This window comes from Hordeum vulgare, chromosome 6H (assembly GCF_904849725.1).
Source record: "Hordeum vulgare subsp. vulgare chromosome 6H, MorexV3_pseudomolecules_assembly, whole genome shotgun sequence".
Classification (NCBI taxonomy): Eukaryota; Viridiplantae; Streptophyta; class Magnoliopsida; order Poales; family Poaceae; genus Hordeum; species Hordeum vulgare.
In genome coordinates, this window is record NC_058523.1 from 436,965,486 (window position 1) to 436,979,834 (window position 14,349).

Consider the following 14,349-nt stretch of genomic DNA (forward strand, 5'->3'; position numbering starts at 1 on the left):
TTAATTTAGATCCTAAAAACCAGTCAAATAGATAGAAAAACATTTGTTTATACAAACATATGAAATAGATAGAAGTTGTGGAGACAAATGTGATTATAGTAATCAACCTTAATGCCAAGAGTACTATCTTACAACATCTACAACCGGCCCCTCAAACCCTCCACAAACTCCCGGGCAGGCCGCCCAGTCACAAAAAATTGACCCACATGGGCCTATCAAACCGGCCTCAAATGCCCAGCTGACTAGCACCCCCATTTCCAGCCCAAATATGAGGTGGATATGGTGGAGCCCGGGCACGCACGCCATGTCAGACCCGACAGCCCGACCCTACCGCAAATCGCACCAAATTCACCCGCAGAACTACCAGAACCATTTCCTGTTTTCCTCTCTTCTTCCTCCACGCATCATCCGTCTCGCAGCTCCGCCGCCGCACGCGCTCCATCACCTAGGAGCCTATGCCACCCCGGCCGCTCGGTCAAATGGACCATCTCTCCCAACCTCTCTGTGCAGGACATCGTCGCCAACACGGAAGACACCACGATACGTCCGGCAACTCTCTGGCTATGCCTTGCGCCGAATATGTTCGACAGAATGTCTGACCAAATTTGTTGGTCCAATTTTTAGGGGAAACAATGGATTCTGATGCTTCGACCGGCGATGAGTATGGACCGACAGAGCTTGATCAACTGATTCAAGATGAGTTCTTCGATTCATCAGATTCAGACGAAGAAGTGGATATGATGATGCTCATGAGAATGTAAGATAAAATGGACTGGGAAGTGGAGCACATTATCAATTTCGAGGGCTCAATCAAGGGGAGAAGAGTCATCAATCGGGGTAGGGTATCCGGAGAAAAGAGACTGCAAAAGGATTACTTTGATTGGGAACTAAGTATCCCGGATGATACATTTTTTTGTCGTCGTTTTCGCATGCGAAAAACATTGTTTTTGTGCATTTGTGGAGGGAGTGAAGGAACATGATGGCTACTTGAAGCTCACAAGGGATTGTTGCGGTCAACTCTCTTTCTCTGCCAAGTAGAAGTGCATGAATGCTATCAGGATGCTTGCACTTGGTACTACGGCAGATGTCGTTGGTGATATGGTCAGGATGGGGGAGAGCACATGCATGTAAACTATTGCCAAGTTTGCCCGTGTTGTGGTGGAGGTGTTTGGGTCAGAGCATCTGAGAGCCAAATGCACATGACATAAAGAAGTTGTTGGCTATTGGAGAGGCCAGAGGGTTTCGAGGAATGCTCGGATCAATCAATTGCATGCATTTACAATGGAAGAACTGCTTGAAAGGTTTGGGAGGAACATACCAAGCTCACACAAAAGAGGCCACCATCATACTAGAGGAGGTGGCATCACATGACTTATGAATTTGGCATGCTTTCTTTGGAATGTCAGGTTCTCACAACGACATCAACATGCTTCAACGATCTCTGGTGTTCAAGAGGCTTTGCAACGGGGAATCACCTTTGTGCAATAATACCGTCAATGTCCGAGACTACAACATGGGATACTATCTTGCCGATGGCATATATCCTCATTGGGTTGCATTTGTAAAGATCATATCCGAACCACATGGTGGAAAACAAAAGCACTTCGCAACAATGCAGGAAGTAACTAGGAAGGATGTGGAGAGGGCTTTTGGAGTGCTGCAAGCGCATTGGGGAATTGTTCATGGGGCTGCAATGATGTGGGAACAAGAAACTTTGTGGCAGTTGATAACATGTTGTGTTATTTTGCACAATATGATCGCCGATGATGAGGGTGATGGTGTAGCCCACACCAATGATTTTGAAGCACCTAGAGAACAAGTTGAAATCCCTGAAGATCAAGATGCAATGCAACTTATGAACTTTCTGCAGATGCATCAGAATCTCCGAGATCACTATGTGCACACGCAACTACTCAACTATCTCGTGGACCATATGTGGACTCACAATGGAAATCAAAGAGGAGATGATTGATTGTGCACTTCAAACAAAATTGATGTAAATACTTTTTAAGTTCGGTACCAACATTTGTTTTACGTGCAATGTTTAGTATCACATGATCGACGTGCATGACTTTGTATGGATTTGAAAGTCCGTATATGAGGTATGTGAATGCACAGAGCGAAGTAAGAGGGGCCCTCTGAATGCGTCCACGGGCATATGCCCGGACGCATCCGTAGGCATATATGGGGCCGAATTTTCCCAGTCCGACTGTAGATGCTCTTAATTCGTTGAAAAAGATGAATACCACGTGTTGTTTACATGATACAAATTTGACAACGCTTAAGAGCATCTACAACCGGACCCCTCAAATCTGCCTCAAACGCGTGGGCAACCCGCCGAGTCATTGGCCGGTCACAAAAAGTCGACCCAACCGAACCCCTCATATCTATTTCAAACGCCCAGACTGACTGGCACCGCTCAAATCCATCTCAAATATGGGGACGATATGAGGGCTCGCACACACGCTCGGGCACGCCCGGTCAGTCCGCCACATAGGACGCGACCCCATCTCGAACCACCTTTTCTCTTTCTTTATTCATTCTTTTCTTTCTTTCTCTTCTTCTCCACCAATCACATGCAAGTGAACGCACATATGAGGAAAAATATGAGAGATACGGGTGCGCGAACGAAAAAAGGGGTCCAAAACGAGGCCGGACATGTCCACAGACGTTTGAAGGGCCGATTTTGCAAATTCCGGCTGTAGATGCTCTAAAAAGACATGGACAAAGACGCTTGTGTCCATGTACTGTGTATTAATTGCAAAGAAAGATAAATATCGTATCGGTATTCTAACCTTATTATAATTTTCAAAAAGGAGGTTAAACCCTCGTTCCAATACCATAGCTGTACATATTTATTAACTAACTATGTGTTTTCACGCAAACCAACCTGTGGTTGGATGGTTAGAAGGACAATGATATCCCCCGCCCACGACAACGAAGCGCCTACGATGACTTCGTAAAATCTCAAGATAATATGTGAGCTCAGTCTCTTGGAGGTGCTTATAGACGTAGGGTGTGCGTGTGTACATTCATAAAGGTGAGTGTATGCGCGTGTATGTAAGCACTTCCATCTGTACCGTGTTAAAAAAAACTATGAATTTGTACTTCCCTGCCCAAAAAAAAAGAGAAAAAAAATACCAACTTCCACTTGAGCAGATTATCATGAGTTCTTTTTTACATGAGTTCGTTATTGCGATTTGAACAAGAAACGCTTGAATGTGATATAATTTTTGGAAATGAAATAAAAGGCTCACAACGCATATATAATTCTACCTAAGTGCTGAAATTACAAGGCACGTCAGAAGCATCTCTTGAAATGTACGTATGCATGTACGGCATGCTTACACCGTAATTGCCACCCAAAGCTCAGCCAAACAAGGCTTACGCTTGGGATTACGATGAGTTCAATCAATTATTCTATGATATAAAGCCCTAAGGTTAGAATAGTCAAGTGTTATGCCCATGACTTCGTATATTGCTTCAATCATGTACTCGCTCCCTTACTAAATACTATAAGACTCTTAGAGATTTTAATATAAATTACATACGAAACGAATGAGTGAATGTGTATTTTAAAATAAATCTATATATATCTGTATATAGTTGATAGTGGAATCTCTAAAATATCTTATACTCCTTTATAAAAAATATAAGAGCGTTTAGATCACTGAGTATTTAGGAACCGTGGGAGTAACTACGAGTACTAGTGCTAAGAGCATCTACAACCGAATATAACAAATATGATCCTCTAAACATCCGCGGACGCGTTCGATTATTGACTAGGCATGTCCTCTATTTGTCTGTTCGTGCATTCATATCTTTCATTTTTTCTCATATGTTCGGTCACTTACACATGATTGATGATGAAGAAAAAGAGAAAAGAAAAAGAATGAATAAAGAAAAAAAAAGTTGGTCCAGGATGGAGCAGCCTCCTACGTAGCGGACTGATCGAAAGCGTGTGGGCGCATCCGCGAGCCCTCATATCCTTTCTATATTTGAAATGAATATGAGAGTTCGCGGACAGCCTGAATGTATAAAGATGATATAAAGAATTTGATTATGTCATTTTTTTTCTTTCTTTCTCTTATTGGATTACTGATTAGACACGTTTGTGGATGTATCAAGTTTGCTCATCACTTTTTCTTCTAATAAAGAGAAAGACGAAGCTTGCCTAGCACCCGCGTACGCCACGACAATGATTTGCCGATATCGTTGGTATTTGTCCAAATCTTCTCACTTTGACGTTACCAAGAGCCGCAAGTTTCCTGTCGCTTCGGACCGCCAATTCAACAAAGCAAAGGGGGCTGTGTGGAAAGATACCTTCCCAGGGCTTCCACGCCATCACACACAGCACATATACACGCGCGGCTCGCGAGCTCGCTTCATCATCAGAAAAAACCAAATCCTCTATTCCTGCATCGCCCGCATCTGTTCGCCCCCCTCTGCGGCGGCGGTGGCGGTGGCGGTGGCGACGATGGGGCTCGAGATGGAGCCGATGGCGGCGGCGATCGGCGTCTCGGTGCCCGTGCTCCGCTTCCTGCTCTGCTTCGCGGCCACCATACCCACGGGCCTCCTCTGGCGCGCCGTGCCGAGCGCCACGGGGCGGCACCTCTACGCGGGGCTCAGCGGCGCCGGGCTCTCCTACCTGTCCTTCGGGGCCACCTCCAACCTCCTCTTCGTCGGGCCCATGGCGCTCGGTTACCTCGCCATGCTCCTCTGCCGTCGCCGAGCTGGCCTCGTCACCTTCCTCGGCGCATTCGGCTTCCTCATCGCATGGTGAAACCCTCCCTTCCATCCACTTGTCTACAGGGTTCATATACCGATGCCTAGTTTCGGGTGAATCAGCAATACCGGATTCACAGTTTCTACGCCTTCATTTTGGGTAGAACAGGGCAGGAAATGTACAGTTAACAGCAGCTTGTTCCATTAGGAAACCAGAGGAGTTGTAGGCGGATCTGCAGATGTGGCCGAGCCAGAGTGTTGGGCCATCACAGGGTTAAACAGTAGTTTATTCTATTGGAAAACCACGGAACCGTAAGTGAGCATGGAGCTTTTGATGCTTCTGATGTCGTTGGAACTGCAGCATGGACGGTTTCATGTTGGAGAAATGATTTTCAACTTTTCTCTGGCTAGCCATGTGGTGCTATTTATGATTAATATTTTCAAGGAAAAAACAAGATGTTGTATTATCTCAGGATGAAATTTCTTCTATGCCTGCAAAATTTTGGATGTGTGATCTCGTAAAGATTGCAATGAATACATATGATGTGATTGTTGAGATTTTACCTAATCACCTTACCAATTCCTATTAGAGAACTTATTGGTTTTGTGCTCATGAACCATTAGGGCCAATTTTGGATTGCATGCCTTCAATGAATCTTTTAATGTTAGTTACATTCTGTACTTCATGGACCACTGTGTTTTTTTGACCTGGTGGATCCCTGTGTTTGCTAATTTATCTGCCTTTCTAGCCAGTTAAACCTATGCACACATCCATAGTTGAGGAAGCGAAAGGGAAACCATTTTTCATCTGTACTGCGTGAGATTTTAGTGTTATTTCACCCCTTGTTTCTCACGTGAATCGGTTCTTCCGTTGAAAGGTTAAGTTTGTTTTGGCGGTACTATGATGCGATTATGATCTGTCACATTGAGGGGTTGAATTAATATGACCTATATTTGTTTAGAAGGAAATTAAGGGAAGAAAGAAAATAGTTCCCATCCAAATATCCCTGACAAATAGTCAATCCAGATAATTGATTCTGTTTGTTTCACTTAGAAATTATTTATTTCTAGCTGGAGTCATCCAAACCTACACATTTTTTCATCAACTTAATTAAATATTAAGACATGCCATGTCTGAAGATGGTTATTCCATAACCAAACACACAGGCTTGATACTAGTGATGTTTTATTCACCCAGCGAACTTATAGTTTAGTATTTCAAACTGCCTCAATGAAGTATGAATGCAGGCATCGTAATCCTGTTCCATTATCATTGATATTGATGTTCTGTCCCATTAGGCTCTGACTGAAATTTACCGTAAATAGATAGGCGCAGTTATTCTTTTATTCCCTAGTTATTAGTGTGAATCAGTGGCAACGAATGTTGAGCGGTAATTCTAGTTCCGTTCTTGTCAATATTAATGCCTCCTCACCATCCACTTCAACTTCGTTCTCTTGTTTGGTGCAGTTAATTTTTGTGTTCACTACCTAGAAGTTTAAATTAATGGACACAAGTGTCTGAGTAATCATTCTAATTAGTAATTATATTCTTATCGATGTCCATGCATCCCAACCATCCTCTTCTACTTCATTTTCTCAAATGGTGCCAAAGAAGGTTTCCCAGGTTTTGCTAGGCTACCTATTTCTTAATGGGTCTATTGCATTGCATAAGATTTGGTTCCTGTTTCATCCCCTAAGTTACGGATTATATTAATTCGATCATCCTTCATATGGAGTTCAGTATCCACTTTGTCGGTATAGCTTGTGTCGGACAAGGCACCCATATAGATTATCTAGATCCAAAATCATGACCTTTAAAATGCGCTAATGAAACACTTCTTCTTTCCATTTTAGTAATTCTTTATTTGGCATCTGTTGTATATCATCCAGACAACCTAAAAATAACAAACACTTAACAATCAGTCTAGTTCCATGGGCAGCCATTTGCTATTGAAGATGATGGTGTGTTCGTTTAAATCTTTAAATGTGTAATTGATTCTAAAAAAAATATCCATGGATGCGATCCGGTCTTCCGTTCGTAACATTGCAATGTAATATTAATATAGATTAGGATTTTCTTGTGTAGTCTAAAAATAAAATGTTTCCACTAGCACCGTCATTCTGCTAGATCAAATTATGCTAATACCAGCAGGCTTCCTTGACACAATCTCTTTATCCCACACCATAAGCTTTAGAGCACTATTGGATAGAAGGCCATCAAAAGTGGGCTAAGAAGAAAGCTAATTCAAAAAATGGGCATTAGATTCTACCGCCATGCACTACTGAGAAGATTAGCCGCAGAGCGCCAAAATCCTAAGTATCTTCTTGACATGATCAATGCCTGTCTCGTGCCATGTTAGCCTTCTTGTTGGTTCTGCTACAATACCAACGGTGGCACTAATATTTGTGGTTGTTGCAGTCACTTGCCTGTTTCTTCTATGGTTATTCTGTATCCTAAGTCTGTTCCTTCTCCGAATTTCTGCTCTTTAACGAATGGATATGACTCCTGGTCTCCCCTATGTGATATTTTTCTAGCGTTTTCCCTTTTTACACAACCTAGGTGTTAGCCAACTTACTCTGAGCAGTATTCGTTTTAATGTTCAAGCTAGATTTGACATGTAGTCTACTTGCATGAAGAATAAAGTGGTCATATATTGTCGGCTAGTTCTTCGCTTTTCAATATTGTGTTTGCTACTGTTTCCTCTTTTTCCCCATAAGAAGGGTCCCCTTTCCATATGCAAAATTTTAAAAAGTGGAAACCAGCTACCTAAGTAGGAGATACAAGAAGTATACTATTTTTTGGATTTGGAGAGGGCTTCGTGTAAGGACCCATTTACTTTATGCCAATTTTGTTATGACGGATAAGCTGGCGAACAATTTCGTGCTGAACTTCGCAATTATACACTGTTAATGTAATTAAGTTTACCCTCAGATATGTTGATCATATTACATAAAAATTAACATATTTTGAGTTACTTACATATTTTCTTCTTGTTATATAGTCACGTCTACTACATGAGTGGGGACGCGTGGAAGGAGGGAGGCATCGATGCAACCGGTATTGTATAGCGCTTTATTGTTGCTTGTGCTTATTTAGAGTTAAACTACTGTTCACCATGCAATTTTTGAGTTCATTTCGGACTTAGTTATATGAAACACGTTCAAATAGTAAGGTATATTTTAAGAAATTTGAACCCCCAATATTATCTCATGTTTACCATTTCTTCTTGTGTGGTCATTCCTTGTAGCTAACAGTGTCCTTTCACGATATTGTTTTCATATAGTAGTCAAAATGATAAAGTAGAGCCTTGGCGTAACGGTAAAGCTGTTTCCTTTTGACCACGAGGTCACGGGTTCGAGTCCTGGAAACAGCCTCTTGCAGAAATGCAGGGAAAGGCTGCGTACAAAAGACCCAAAGTGGTCGGACTCTTCCCCGGACCCGCGCAAGTGGGAGCTATGTGCACCAGGCTGCCTTTTTTTTTAGTAGTCAAAATGATGCCTTCTACCCAGGGACTGGTGTAGCGTCCCTCTTATAAATCTAACAGTACTGAAAATTGGAAATAGGTTATACGCAGGGAGTAACATAATTTAGTTTGTGCAGGTACAAAATAAACCTTGTAGGCCAAATCTTAGCTCTTGTGGTCAACCCTCTGATAGCATCAAGCCATGTCCCTGTGCCTTCTCAGAATTCCCTTTTTTGGTTGCAATGCAGGTGCTTTAATGGTTTTAACGTTGAAAGTCATTTCATGCTCAATGAACTACAGTGATGGTCTCTTGAAGGAAGAAGAGGGTCTACGTGATGCTCAGAAGAAGTATCGCTTGACTACGATGCCTTCTCTAGTCGAATATTTCGGTTACTGCCTCTGCTGTGGCAGCCACTTTGCTGGACCAGTATATGAGATGAAAGATTATCTTGAATGGACTGAAAGGAAAGGAGTAAGTAGCCTTCGTCTACTTTTGGTAGGTTTATGCCATGTTTTGCTTAATCCTGATTTTGTACGATCTTCAACAGATATGGGCCAGCTCAACTCCTTCACCATTATTACCTACTCTGCGCGCTCTAGTTCAGGCTGGAATATGCATGGGGTTATATTTGTATCTGTCACCTATGTTTCCGCTTTCACGATTTAGTGAACCTCTATATTATGAGTGGGGTTTCTGGCACCGGCTCTTCTTTCAGTACATGTCAGGATTTACTGCTCGTTGGAAATACTACTTTATATGGTCAGTTTCAGAAGCTGCAATTATTATATCTGGCCTGGGTTTCACCGGTTGGTCTGATTCTTCTCCCCCAAAAGCCAAATGGGACCGTGCTATAAATGTTGATATTCTGGGCGTCGAACTAGCTGGAAGTGCAGCTCAATTGCCACTTAAGTGGAATATTCAAGTGAGCACATGGCTAAGATACTGTAAGTTCTATATCTTGATATTCCAGCAGATCATCATTGTTTTTAACATGCTTTATTGGACGATATAATGCCTTTTCATCGAATTTTGTGTTCTCTTTATAAACTACTCCTTCTATCACTCAATATAATATCATTTTTCAAGCTACGTTAGCTTGAAAACCGATCTTATATTGTGGGGCGGAGGGAGTAGAAAGCAAAATATGAAAGCACATTGAGGGTCCTTTATGCATCACACAGTATACTACTTTGCTTACCACTATCAAGATCTGTGCAATCTAAGACTTGGAGAACAAGGAAGCATTATCTGTAATTCTGCATTTATTAATTTCTCTAAAAGGTTCAGTATTTTTCTTTGTGTCTGTACAATGAATTAGTTGATAGTACATAATGCTAGATTTTGAGGACCTGCAAATTGATTTTGTTGACCACTTGATGATTCTTTGGAACCTTTTGGTTGCCAGTTTTTGTAGTGTGGATGAGAGAAGCATGTATACCTGTAATTCATGATCTTTAGCTGATTTCAAAACTTTGTACATGTACATTATGGACTCATGTATTAGTAATTTGTCTCATCATTGACTCCTTGAGAAATGATCGGCTTGAAGTTTACCTTTGCGCTAAGTATGGTATGCGTCAAGCAGTTTGTTTTTATGCAAATGCCATATTTGGGGCGATGCACTTTGGTTGTACCTATATAATGTATTGAATGCCACACATTGAAGCTGTGCTGTTATCAGTTGCATGAGCCGTTGCTCCACTATTATTTTCAGATGTATATGAGAGGCTAATTCAGAAAGGGAAGAAGCCTGGTTTCCTTCAGTTGTTGGGTACACAGACAGTCAGTGCTATCTGGCATGTGAGTTTTATTTTCCCTCTCCACCTTCTGTATAATTAATAATTCCTGTTCACCGTATATCGAACTTGTCATGGAGCAGAGCATCCTGAAATTTGTTGAACAGTAGTTAAATGAAACTAGAATGCTCTAGCGGGAATTCAGAGCTGCTATTGTCCCGGTAGCGGAACCTTAGTACTTGCCTTTAAGAATACATGCACTATGGGTCATTGCAAACTTGCGTTTTCCCCATGGTAATAACTGGCTTGCCTTGTGACATATTAATAACCTTTTGCCTTAGCAAGCTGTTGCTTGTGATGATTGATACTTTGCCAATCCAGCAAGTTTTGGTCTGATTTTTTACTGTTCTACAGGGACTGTACCCAGGATATATGATATTCTTTGTTCAGTCGGCATTGATGATAAATGGTTCAAAAGGTAGCTCAATCCTTCCCTTTCCTGACATTTCTGAAGTGTACTTGATTGAAAGCTGTGCGAGCTTGTAATTCTGATTTGGCTTCCTCTTTTGGTACAGTTATATACAGATGGCAACAAGCTGTGAGCAATTCAGGCCTCCGCACTATCCTGTCTTTACTAAATTGTGCATACACCATGATGGTGCTTAACTACTCATGCATTGGCTTCCAGGTTAGTTTCATGCCTCTGAATCTGGCTATACTTTACCCTATAGCAAACTGACACAATCTGATCAGGTCGCTTGTCTGTAAAGGAATAATCTGTGCATATAAGGTTTTGCAAGTATTAGTTCCCTTTAGGTTTCAGAGGATGATTATTATGATCTGTGCCACACTAAATTTCTCCCTTTGTTTTATTAATTCTTACCTTTGATGATTATTATGCATATAAGCTTTTGCAAGTATCATTTAGGTTTGACTTAACCAAAATGATATTCATCATACGTAGTGAAGTCAGGTTGCTTCACAAATTTAGTTTAGATAACTTAGATTCACAAGTGCTTTAGTTTCTTAGCAAAGTTACCACTTGGATCATGATGTGCGACTGGCATATCTGAATATTCTGAAAGGAGAAAAATGCTTATTCCGGACAAATCCCCCTGCTCTACATAGAAATTGAAATAGCTTACCTATTCAGCGCCTGCTCCTGCATGCGTACACCTGTTTCTTCTCGTTTCTCTCCCCCATGGACTCACCAGTAGAGGAGACAATGGCTTCGCAGCTCCTGGTGGGCTGTCGCATGCTCTTCCTGGCGAGTCCTCCAGTGACCATTCTGCTTACCCCCCCTGCTTTACATAGAAATTGAAATAGCTTACCTATTCAGAGCCTGCTCCTGCGTGCGCACACCTGTTTCTTCTCGTTTCTCTCTCCCATGGACTCACCAACAGAGGAGACGATGGCTTCGCAGCTCCCGGCGGGCTGTCGCGTGCTCTTCCCGGCGAGTCCTCCATCGTCCATTCTGCATCCCCCCCCCCCCCCCCCCCCCCCCAGTTGTACAATTCTAGAACCCTAGAGGGGAGGCCATGGAAAACTGGAAGACCACAGTGACAGCTCCCCTCCGGTGATCCCAGATGCAGCAGGAAAGTAGGACAACTTAGGGCGGTAGAGGCACCTGTTGTTTTCTTTTGGAGCAACCAGCAAGAGCACTTCCTTTTCCTTTAGAGAGGAGAGGACAATGTATGCACAAGAGTGAGCTAGTATTTATGGGGAACACGCCAAACCCAAACATAAAACGTGCTACACGGGAACCATGGCAAGGCCCTGCCGTGCACTCTGAAAGCGGGCTCACGCGGATGATGTCCTTGAGGGCCAAACTCGCCATTTCGATGTAGGTTAGCCTCGATCCGTTGAAGATCCTTCGGTTTCTCTCTTTCCATGCTTCCCAAATCACAAAGGAAGCGTCCACTGAGTCGACGTGCATCATTCTTCGATGCCCTGGTGAGCATCACATCCCACCAGGCATCGATTGAAGGGAAGTTCAAGGTCGGCTGAGCGGGCGTGACCCCCATGCCCAGCCAGGTCCGCACCAGGTTCCATATCGCCGTGGTGAAAGGGCAGTTTTGCGTAAGTGAGTTGGGGTATCCTGGGCGCGAAGGCATAGCTGGCATCTAGGGTCATGAGGCCAGCCATTTTTGCTAGGTTGTCAGCCGTCAGAATCCAACCCTGGAGCACCAGCCAGAATATAATCTGCAGTTGGGTTCCGCGTGTGCCTTCCAGATTTTATTGTGGCCCTTGCAGAGACAGCCAGCGACAAGGTGGGCATGGGTCTGCGGTCCCTCGACGCAATTAGGATACGGGAGGTGAGGTAGAAGATGAGGTGAGGCGACCATGGTGTTGTGCTTGGGGGGGCAAGGAGGGGGAGGGGGGGGGGCATGCTGGCAGGTAGATGAGACCACCAGATTCAGCGCGACTCAAGGAAAAGCCGATATTCTACAGCAAACTCGGAACCTGCTGTTACTCGCTGATATGAATGGTGTCGGTGCTAGAATTTTCTTTTTTTTGAAAAGGAGGACAATCCCAGCCTGTGCATCACGACGATGCATGCAGCCATATAATATTAATAGTGCAAAATCAAGCAGCCGAACCCCATCGACCCGGAAAAATTAGATGCTAGATGGAGAGGAATCAAAGGAATGCATCCTAGTTGGTTAGTTGTGTAGAACAATGGCAGGGCCTATCCAAATGAAGCGTCGTCGTTACCATCACATCAGCTGAGGACGAAGAAGGCTATAATAATTCTTTGCCTGATTGGAGCATGGCCATCTCCTGACATTGCTAGCTCCGTGAACTAAAACTATCAGCCAGCAAGTCAATCACGGAACCTTGCGTCTATCCACATCCACAATTAGTAGTGCTGTACTGGTCTATTACCAACCCAGCTCACCTTACAACTTGCATGCCTAGCTTCCTTCCACTGAGTGCAAAAATGTCTTTTTACACGTTCAATAGATGCCCTTGGGTTCACTGTTATGACATTGGCAAGAAGTTGTGCTTGTGTGATGGCAAATAAGCACATCACCTTCGTTTGATGGCAATTCAGCAAACCAAGCGTAAGTAGTAGTGAACCCTAGAGGTACTAGGGTATTACTTTTAGCATTACTGTTTTTGTGGAGAAAGAAAGTCATGTGTTAAATTCCTAGCATTCTTTTGTTTCAACACAGTAGCTTTGTGGAACATATTATGCCTTTCGCAATCATCTTCCACATAAATAAAACACACCGACATTTACAGTGTTCTGTGTTTTTGTTTTCTTGAAGGTACTGAGCTTCCAGGAGACCTTGGCATCCTACAAGAGCGTATATTATGTTGGCACAATTGTTCCTATTCTATGTGTCTTGCTAGGCTATGTTATCAAGCCCGCGAGACCTGTGAAGCCAAAGGCTCGCAAGGCAGAATGAGGAACAGAGTGGATTGATGTTTACATAGATGAGTTACGAAGCTTCAATGATGATTATGACAAGATAGTTTTCTGTTTACTTCATGTTTGTGAAACAATATAAAATTTAGCAAAAAGGATGGCTCTAACTCACACCTTGGAGCTCCATTGTAATCGACGAATCATTAAAAATCTGTCATTTCGTTGGGTTGATCACCCTTTTGTTGTACCACATGCAACGCATGGTTTTTGGCCCTAAAGCTGATGTTTGTTATTTATTCATGTGAAGTTTAAGCCTTTTTCTGCCTTGGTCTATTCAAACTGAAGTATTTTCACACCTTCCCATTGGCACCATAGTGTGAACCTATTGCTGGTTCATAGTCGTGTGCATCTTGCCGAGTTGGTAGCAGCTGGAGCTCTTAGAACAAACATTCGTCTTTTGACCACTCCAGCACTCACTTTGAAGGCAGTTTTGGTCAGCTGACGGCTGAAACTGAGGTCAAGATCACCAGAAAGATAGAAGTTGGTCATATACAACGAACGAGTCGGAATTAATCGGACGCATCTTTTTTGCTTGGTCATATAAATGGTGCTATAGCGGCGTGAATGCAATATCTATGGTGCTCCGCTCCGTTCCAAGTCTGACTCAGCTGATTGACTGACTGACATGCAGTTGCGGTGGTTCTGGCGCTGTTGGCCTTTCTCATGTTTGCCCAATTGTGCCCCAGCATATGTTGGGGCCACGGTAAGTACATGCATGCACAGCCTGAAAGTGCCTGCTTGGTGCATCTGACGCGACCACTAGAGGGCAGCCTAGTGCCCTACAGTGCTATGCAGGAAAAGGGACAGTGATGGGATGTAACGTGGTGTTTGATCAGCAAATTGGTCAAAACCACCACATTTGCGGTAGGGTATTCCAAAACCATCACTTTTGCTAAAAACCATAAAAAACCATCGGCTCCGTGGCAAGTAAGTAACAAATCGCGCTAATTTAAAACCAAGCCACGTCTAACAGCAAGATTGACGGGTTAG

At 43.1% G+C, this 14,349-nt stretch overlaps 1 protein-coding gene across 1 annotated transcript; it reads left to right on the forward strand.

Annotated features, from left to right (window-relative positions):
* The first annotated feature begins 4,382 nt into the window (after positions 1–4,382).
* Positions 4,383–13,614, forward strand: LOC123401386 (lysophospholipid acyltransferase 1-like). The gene is made up of 8 exons (XM_045095174.1): positions 4,383–4,779; positions 7,728–7,783; positions 8,438–8,661; positions 8,738–9,134; positions 9,905–9,990; positions 10,341–10,404; positions 10,502–10,614; positions 13,199–13,614. Exons 1-8 carry the CDS (start codon positions 4,478–4,480, stop codon positions 13,337–13,339), a joined length of 1,383 nt encoding a protein of 460 aa, XP_044951109.1. The 5' UTR covers positions 4,383–4,477; the 3' UTR covers positions 13,340–13,614.
* Positions 13,615–14,349: the final 735 nt, after the last annotated feature.

What these genes read in the sequence shown, in the direction of transcription:
- LOC123401386 (XM_045095174.1), top strand. Translation starts at nt 4,478, where the DNA reads ATGGGGCTCGAGATGGAGCCGATGGCGGCGGCGATCGGCGTCTCGGTG. An exon ending in GGGAGGCATCGATGCAACCG is followed by an intron (nt 7,784 to 8,437) that starts GTATTGTATAGC and finishes GTTGCAATGCAG; the next exon opens with GTGCTTTAATGGTTTTAACG. An exon ending in ACTCATGCATTGGCTTCCAG is followed by an intron (nt 10,615 to 13,198) that starts GTTAGTTTCATG and finishes GTTTTCTTGAAG; the next exon opens with GTACTGAGCTTCCAGGAGAC.